The sequence below is a fragment of the Drosophila yakuba genome, chromosome 2R (assembly GCF_016746365.2).
Source record: "Drosophila yakuba strain Tai18E2 chromosome 2R, Prin_Dyak_Tai18E2_2.1, whole genome shotgun sequence".
NCBI classification, from domain to species: domain Eukaryota; kingdom Metazoa; phylum Arthropoda; class Insecta; order Diptera; family Drosophilidae; genus Drosophila; species Drosophila yakuba.
This window is the reverse complement of record NC_052528.2, coordinates 14,535,589-14,543,510: the sequence shown is the minus strand read 5'-3', so window position 1 is coordinate 14,543,510 and position 7,922 is coordinate 14,535,589. Positions and strand designations below refer to the sequence as shown.

At 45.7% G+C, this 7,922-nt stretch overlaps 3 protein-coding genes across 4 annotated transcripts; 1 reads left to right on the top strand and 2 right to left on the bottom strand.

Annotated features, from left to right (window-relative positions):
* Positions 1-1,772: 1,772 nt before the first annotated feature.
* Positions 1,773-2,897, bottom strand: LOC6530625 (TM2 domain-containing protein CG10795). Its single transcript, XM_002091502.4, has 2 exons — positions 2,441-2,897; positions 1,773-2,368 (listed from the first exon to the last, which is right to left on the bottom strand). Exons 1-2 carry the CDS (start codon positions 2,698-2,700, stop codon positions 2,092-2,094), a joined length of 537 nt encoding a protein of 178 aa, XP_002091538.1. The 5' UTR covers positions 2,701-2,897; the 3' UTR covers positions 1,773-2,091.
* A 158-nt stretch (positions 2,898-3,055) lies between these two features.
* LOC6530624 (selenocysteine-specific elongation factor) lies at positions 3,056-6,141 on the bottom strand. 2 transcript variants are annotated; one of them, XM_039372742.1, is made up of 3 exons: positions 6,079-6,141; positions 4,398-4,420; positions 3,056-4,340 (listed from the first exon to the last, which is right to left on the bottom strand). In XM_039372742.1, exons 1-3 carry the CDS (start codon positions 6,108-6,110, stop codon positions 3,061-3,063), a joined length of 1,335 nt encoding a protein of 444 aa, XP_039228676.1. In that variant the 5' UTR covers positions 6,111-6,141; the 3' UTR covers positions 3,056-3,060. The 2 variants fall into 2 exon arrangements, with proteins under 2 accessions (XP_039228676.1, XP_002091537.1); XM_002091501.3 differs by lacking the exon at positions 6,079-6,141 and having other exon boundaries at positions 4,398-4,746.
* LOC6530623 (probable peroxisomal acyl-coenzyme A oxidase 1) lies at positions 4,913-7,829 on the top strand. The gene is made up of 7 exons (XM_002091500.4): positions 4,913-5,358; positions 5,443-5,605; positions 5,670-5,962; positions 6,029-6,434; positions 6,496-7,108; positions 7,182-7,337; positions 7,402-7,829. The coding sequence occupies exons 1-7, from the start codon at positions 5,202-5,204 to the stop codon at positions 7,660-7,662; spliced, it is 2,049 nt and encodes a 682-aa protein (XP_002091536.1). The 5' UTR covers positions 4,913-5,201; the 3' UTR covers positions 7,663-7,829.
* Positions 7,830-7,922: the final 93 nt, after the last annotated feature.

The window sequence follows — 7,922 nt, the reverse complement described above, 5'->3', positions numbered from 1 at the left end:
AATTAAGCGTTGAGCTCCTAAGCCCTGAGCAAATAAGAAACCCGTCGAGCGTCTCCACTCCAGTACCACCCCCCAATTGGCGCGATTATCCACAGCCTATATGCTATATATCGATGCTATTTTGATACTGGTAAATATTTGCAATTGGTCAATAGAAGACTCGGTCGCTATTGTGCTGGCTATTTCTGGATGAGCGTCAGGTGAGACTAATCCCAATTCCAATAACCACATCTTGGGTGGAGTTGTGAAATAGTTTGCACCCAGTCAGAGAGTCAACAATCTGTGGGGGATCTGGTCGATCTGGGCATTTTCCATAAGGTTATCACGCGCATATCCAAAACCAAAAGCCTGCTTACAAACAAGCTGCTCAAATTTCCCTAATGGCGCAGAGTTCATTTGCCCCATGAAAAGCGATACCTATATCGGATCCGCAGCACTAGAAAAGTGGCTTCAAGGAGCAAACAGCAGGGGATGACGGCGTACAAAGATCAAGTGGTCCACTTAAAAAATATATTGACGAATGAAAATTATAACTTAAAAAAATTGAAGAAAAGTAATATACAGCGAAGTGAGTAATAAGTAGATTTTTGTATTCCTTTGAGTTCTTAAATTATATGTATTAATTATTAAGAAAATAATTGCGTAAATTAAACATACACGTTGGTCAGGGAAGAGGCATTTGATATTGTTCAAAGTGAACTTATTTTTTCCTGTGTGCCCCTTCTTATCCCCATCAGACCCCCCTCCCCCTTTGGTGTTTACACAGGCGGCACGACATTAACACTGTAATTAGGTGTATCCAGTGGACCCACTGCGACATACGAGTATCAACAACACATTGTCAACTTCTGGCTTCTGGCCGGGCTAATTGAAAAGCTCTTTTGCACATGTCCATTTATCTATATAACAATAAAGTGGGCGGTGGGCGTGGCCGGGGTCAGTGCATTGCCAATTCAAAGCGAGGCGAAAGGGGCGTGGCCAATTCGTAGTATTACTTACCGTTGCCTGGGACAACGTGCAACAATACCCAATATGTCTACAGTTTGATGGGCGTTGGCCTAAAACTGTTGGCACTCAGTTTGAGAAGAACTAAAAAGGAGCTTAGAATGTGAATTTGAATGCCTTTAAGGCGGTGAAAAGTATTTTTTTTAATATTTTGTATTTAAAACGACTAAGCTAAATTACTCTTATATATGTATATATTTATCTAATGGAAATTAAGTAAAACCAAGAGCTAATCTGTTAGCACGGCTGGAAAATCATCGCATTTGCATGCTATTCGCAACACTCACCCATTTCAAGATAAAACCAAACTTGATCTTAATTGAGAGCCTAATTAAAACGCATCGAATTACAAGCGACCCCGGCCATGCAATTAAAATCGAACAACTCGCTGGCTGATGCGTTGCCGCTGATAAATTCGGAAATGCCAATCGGATGAAAGGGCCAGAAGAGCAAATGTTTTCCGAACAGAAAAGATCCTCCGCCGCCGTCGCCTCTGCGATAGCCCAGTTTGTGCGTTTTCGTTATCCGTCGATTTGCGCTGGTGTCTGGGCGTTTCGCCGGTGACTCAACAGCGTCAACAACGCGGGATGTCGCCGGCAGTGTGGTTTCTCTGTTTTGTTCTCTTGTTGACCAATCTCTGTCACGCCGAAAATGTTTGCGAGTTCAAAGTACAAGTGGGCCAATTATATTGCCAAGAAGTGCGATTGTTCGTTCGCCAGCTGACAGTGGGAATTCCACGGAAGATATACACGGCATACACGACAGACTAATTAAAATCGTTAGTTATATTGGCAAACAATTTGTCTATCCGGTCTATACAATTACACAGATGTAGAGTTGTATGAGGGACCATGTACATTGGTAACTAAGACTAAACAATGCAACTTAGGCTACGCAATGGAGGGGTGGCAACAATCTATACACTTATCAACTAGGGTACGTAATGCACTAATCAGAGTCTCGATCCGAACCGGGTCGGAACGGATCCGCAGTCGTTGCTTATCGTTAGTGTCATAAGCCGTACTTAAGGTATAACAAGGACTTAAAGTGATCTACTGTACACCAGGCGCTGTTTTGCCTTAACCATCACCAATCGTCCCTGGGCAGCCGGTACGTGGTATTGTCGCTGCGCACGATATGGATGCCGGCTCCGTAGTAGGGTATCACATAGGCGGAGCCATCCGCCGGACCCACAACCTGCAGGGCTATCAGCACGATGTCGATCAGCTGTCCTAGGAACATGCCGCCGAGGGTGCAGAACTTGAGGAGTCCGATACCCGGATAGCCCAAGTAGAACCTATCCACGCCGAACATTCCCAGAAACACGGAGAGCAGCAGTGTGGTGTCCAGGTGATAGCCATTCCTAAAGATACAGTTCATTAGATAATGTTTTTGTGATAGTAAGCTAAATAGACAGCTAAACAGCTGCACTCACGTCCACTTGCAGGGCACCTCCCGCGTAAAAGTGGCATTGCCCGTCTCCGTGCAATTGATCTCGGTGGCGGCGATGCACCAGACGCGGGCGCGACCTTCCTTTGTGCATCCGGCCAGCTGCTGTGTCTTCGGATCGATTTGACCCCTTGCCGGGTCCGGGCACATGAACTGGCCCATCATCTGGAGCTCATTGCAGTCCAAATTGATCTGGTTTGTTCCTTTTGCGAAGAAGAAGAGGAGGAGTAGCAGCACTGGGAACATGGGTGGTGTGTTTTTGGCCTCTTCGTTTAACTAGGTGGTGGTGTTGTGTTGGCGGGGGCTCCTTGAGACGGGTACTATCTCTTGTCGTTTTCGATTCCGAATTCGATGTTTTGTTTATTGCAGTTCGCGAAGGCAGGCTCCAAAATTGTTGTTGTTTTTTAACATTGGCATTTTGGGATTGGAGCAGTGTGCCCGCATTCAGAGCGGTCGGAAATACCACTGTGCAGAGTTCTAAAAAAATACCGTGCTCTTAAAGTATGCTGTACTGTTAGAATGCAACACCTCTTTTACAGCGTGCTCGATAACTTTACCCATTTGGCGGAATATTTAAATAAGAAGGAAAAACCAGTTAAACTTTCGTCATTGAAACAGGCCAGCCTGTTTATTGAACACATACTTCTTACAGTTAAGCAAAATCTTCACATTCTTGAAATTGTTTATTGTTTCAGGAGACAGAGCCTCCTGAAAGGTAATGGCCACCTTGGATGTCTGACCGAAGGTACGTTCAATGCGACCTTTTTCTCCCGTGGAAAGTTCCACATTTTTGCCGACGTACAAGTCACGTTTGGCTTCCTTCTTAAAAAGGTTCTGAACTATAACTTCGTTGGTATTGACCACACGCTGAATGCTTCCCACTTTCTGTTTTCGCTTGAAAATCCTTAGTTTTGGCAGTTCTTCCTGCATGTAATTAGAACTCTGCGTCTGCCAGGAAATACGTCCCCAAAATGCCAATCTGCAACTGGTACTATGGACATCCATGTCCAGCTTAGAAGCAATTAGCGTTGAATGTGGAGGAGCTAGGACAGGGGTTTCGAATTGCAACAAAGCGTAGATCAGGTCAGACTGTTGAACCTCCGCAGGCTGAACGTCTTCCAAATACTCGTACTCTTTCTCTAGTTGAAACGTGGATGATGTGCTGTCCGTATCTCGAAACAAAGTTACATTGGCCATCACTGTGTTGTGTCCAACTGAGATGTGCAGCTTGCTCGTAGATTTTATGACTTCTTTGTAGTAGCGGATTGGTTTCAACTGTAGGCACACGGCGTAGATGGGTTTCAGGTAGCCCGGTTGGGCAATGATTCCGCGTTCCAACAACTTTGCATTGAATTGTGTTACACATAGACCAATTCGGTCGCCCATGGAGGCGCTGGTCACGTTTTTGCGGAACATCTGCATGGATTTCACTTTTCTCTGCTCCCCAAGAGCTGGCAGCTCAATCACATCGTTTACCTGGACTTTTCCCTGGAGCAGAGTGCCTGTGCAGACGGTTCCTTGGCCTTTTATTCCGAAGCAATGATCAACGTACATGAACAGCGGATCGTTTAGGTTTCTTTGTGGCTGGAAGTAGGCATCTCTTAGTGCTTCTTGCAACTCTGAGATATGTGTTCCCTGCAAAGCAGACACAGCATAGATGGGAACTTCACTTCCGAATGTGGTGGCTTCCAAAGTCTTTGCAAGGCGAAAGCGTAGTTTTTCCAGCTTGGCCGTCCTCTGGTCCGCTGGATAGACATCTATTTTGTTGATCACCACAATCAGCTTTCTCTGCAGCAACTCCCCGATAATCAGGCACTCTGCTGTTTGGGTTTGAATGCCTTTTTGGGCGTCCACCACTAGGAGCATAAGATCAATAATCTGGGCACCTGTAATTTGTTAAGATAGATAAGGGTTCATAGAATGAAATCAATTGATATTGATACCTCCTATAATAGTGCGTATAAGACTGGCATGGCCTGGGCAATCGACAAAGGTAAACTGGAGTTGTTCTCCTTGGGGTGAGTGCGCGGGAGCTTCTACCAAAAGTCCACTAAAGCCCAAATCCAAAGTTATTCCTCGCTCCACTGACTGGGGATTCTTGTCGAAGGCGGCCGTGCTGGACATGGAACTCAAGGCCTTGGCCAAGGTGGTCTTGCCGCTGTCAACATGCCCTAGCAAGCCAATATTAAAATTTATCGGCATTGTATGCTGCTAAAAGGAAGGTAAATAAAGTAAAACCAAAAACGAGAAGTAATCCAATTGAGATGGTAGTCTTTCGATTTTCATAAACCCGATAACAGCTATGTTAATTAACAGACAAGTGCTTTAAATATGTAACAGGCTGTTATTGACCGATAGCTGTGTTAAGTGCGATCACAAGTGATCTAAAACTGGCTATCAGTTTACTAATTTGAGTTCTAACATCTGTAGGGGGCGATCAAACTTTGTTTTGGTATTTGAATCTTATCTTAATTGTATTCATCGCCTTAATGTCAGCGTAATAAGTCAGTAAAGTAGAGCATGTTTTCTGTTAAATTTTGACCTAGGATCCAGCGACTATCCAGATAACGGTTGCGCCACAGCAAAGCGTTCCCAAACCAAAAGCACTCTCAACGAAAGAGCAAAGATTACAAGTTTATTGACCGGTTTGTTTCACTTTTATTTATTGAGAGCCATCGGCTGTTTGGAAGTCAGTAAGCGATCGGTGCTCTTGGCGCGCAGTTCGGAGGTTTCTTAATCTAGTCATTATGGCCACATCCACTTCCGTTATTCCCAATTCCGTTATCCCCTCCACCGTAAATCCTGATCTACAAAAGGAACGGGATGGAGCCACCGTTAGAAGCGATGAATTCGCCGCTTGGTGGGCGGGAGGCGAGGAGGTTCTAAAGTTCAACCGCGGCGTTCGTAAGTCCACAAAACTAATCTTCGCTATAATCAGCGGAAAAATTTGAGGGTCACGCTGACTTTGCTGTTTTTCGCTTTGACAAGGTAAATATTTGGAAAAGGATGTGGATACTTTGGAGATGCTGCAGCTGCAAAACAAAACGCACGAAGAGATCATCGAGTTCTCCACGCGGGGGGCGATCGAAGGCGCCAAGAAGCTGCGCCGCCTGCAGGAGGAGCGCAATCCTCGCGGCGAGGACTACTGGCCGTAGGTGTTTCTTGCTTATAGACGCCAAGTACTTGAATCATTGCTGATTACTTTACGCTTTCAGGAACTTGTATGACAATCAAGTTATGTGGGGTCTCGTTCCTGGTGGCAATCCTTTTGGTGTGATGTACGTGATGCTGGTAAAAGCTCTGCAGGCTCAGTGTACTCCGGAGCAGTACGCAGATTTCGGCAAACGCCTGGAACGCTTCGAGATTTGCGGCACGTATGCCCAAACCGAACTGGGTCATGGAACCTACCTGCGGGGTCTGGAAACTCGGGCTGATTTCGATCGCAAGACTGATGAATTCGTACTCAACACTCCCAAGATTTCCTCCTATAAGTGGTGGCCCGGAGGCTGTAAGTTCTGCCATAAAGATCCAACTGGTTCATAGTTGTTTTTGTAACTCTACTTTAATCTTTCAGTGGGCCACAGCTCCAACCACTGCCTGGTTATGGCTCAGCTGTACATCGACGACAAGTGCAAGGGTCCGCACATGTTCTTCATTCAGGTGCGTGATGAGGACACCCATGAACCATTGCCTGGCGTCCACATCGGTGACATTGGCAAGAAAATGGGCTTCATTGGAGTGAACAATGGTTTCCTGGGCTTGAAGAACGTGCGAATTCCTCGCACGAGAATGCTGATGCGACATGCCCAGGTCAAGGCTGATGGATCCTATGTTAGTAGTCCTACCAATGTGCTCACCTACTTTGCCATGGTGCGCACGCGTTGTTTGATTGCAAGAAATAATGCCATAATGTTGGCGGCGGCTTCAACCATTGCAACCAGATACTCAGCTGTGCGCCGTCAGAGTCCCATTGATCCCAAGTAAGTTGCAAGCAACGTAGATATATTTATGACATTTCAATTGTTCCTTGGTTACTTTCAGCGAACGTGAGCCTCAGATCATAGATCATGTTACGCAGCAAATGAAACTCTTCCCAGAGATAGCCACAAGCGTGGCTTACCGGCAGGCCAGTAATTACTTGTGGAATCTGTACGATGTGACCATTCAGGATATAGCAAACGGAAAATACGAGCGTCTGCCAGAGTTGCATTCGCTGTCCTGCGCTTTGAAAGTTACCTGCTCTATGGATTCCACTAGTGGTGTAGAGAAATTGCGACTGGCCTGTGGTGGTCACGGATACCTCACCTCATCCAACATGAGCAACATATACGTAAGTGCCACTGCGGCCTGCACTTACGAGGGTGAGAACACCGTACTGCTTCTGCAGATCGGTCGCTTTTTAATGAAGACTTGGCGAGCTGCGTTGACTGGAGCTCCATTGCCGCCTACCGTTCGCTATTTGGCCGAGGTACAAAAGAACCCGGAATTTGGCACCTGGACAGGCAGCTGGGAGAACATGGTTAAAGCCATGCAGTATGCAGCTGCCAATAAAACACGGCTGGCATTCAAAAGCCTTTCCAACCGCCTGTCAAGGGGCGAAACTGAAACAAACTCAGCTAATCACACGGGCATTGAGTTCACCCAGGCGGCCGAGGTTGGTTTACTAAAGTGGCTTGGACTTTGCACTACTGATTTCTAAAAAACTCTTAATATTTTCTTGTCCCTAGCTCCACGGTCGTGCTTTTGTTTTCAGTGCATTTACCGAAGTGGTGACCGGTGCTAAATCTAAGACACGCTCAGCTAACTTGAACCAAGTCCTGGAGAACCTGTTGGAGCTATACCTAGTCAAGGAAACACTAAATCAAATGGGTCACCTGTTGAGAGTGGGTTTCAGTTATATAGCCTAGGATGTGTTGAATGTTAACTTAATATTTGCTTATTTCACAGTTCATTAACTTGACCGATACGGATCTCTCACGTCTGCAGGATCGTTTGGAAACTGTGCTCACCAAACTGCGACCTGATGCTGTGGCCATTGTGGATGGCTTCGACTTCAGTGATCTCCAACTGAACTCCACTCTGGGCTCTTACGATGGCAATGCCTACGAGCGTATCTTTGATGCGGCCCTCAAGAATCCCATGAATCAAAAAGCAGTGCCTAAATCCTTCCATGAGATCCTAAAGCCTTTCATGAAGTCAAACATCTAGTGCCAGGACAGCTTTTTTGTTAAATTACCTATTTAGAGCCAAGCTCAATCTAATGTATTTTAAATACCCCATATGTATTGGTGCTTTGAGTGATCGTAACCAGTTTTTTGTTATCTTTGTAAATAATACTCTTAAATAATATATACCCAACATATACCGCTCTTTAACTGAATTCTTCGCCAAGCATAAACACCTACTCTTGGCTGATTTTCGTCGATCAGCTTTCTCTCTTGAAAAGCTGACACCTGCACTTTGCCCCC

Bases quoted from the DNA above. Each gene is read 5' to 3' on its own strand.
- LOC6530625 (XM_002091502.4), bottom strand. From the start codon at position 2,700: ATGTTCCCAGTGCTGCTACTCCTCCTCTTCTTCTTCGCAAAAGGAACA. The intron at 2,369-2,440 runs GTGAGTGCAGCT...CTGTATCTTTAG, and splicing joins GAGGTGCCCTGCAAGTGGAC to GAATGGCTATCACCTGGACA.
- LOC6530624 (XM_002091501.3), bottom strand. From the start codon at position 4,656: ATGCCGATAAATTTTAATATTGGCTTGCTAGGGCATGTTGACAGCGGC. The intron at 4,341-4,397 runs GTATCAATATCA...AACAAATTACAG, and splicing joins TATACGCACTATTATAGGAG to GTGCCCAGATTATTGATCTT.
- LOC6530623 (XM_002091500.4), top strand. From the start codon at position 5,202: ATGGCCACATCCACTTCCGTTATTCCCAATTCCGTTATCCCCTCCACC. The intron at 5,359-5,442 runs GTAAGTCCACAA...CGCTTTGACAAG, and splicing joins AAAGTTCAACCGCGGCGTTC to GTAAATATTTGGAAAAGGAT. The intron at 6,435-6,495 runs GTAAGTTGCAAG...GGTTACTTTCAG, and splicing joins CAGAGTCCCATTGATCCCAA to CGAACGTGAGCCTCAGATCA.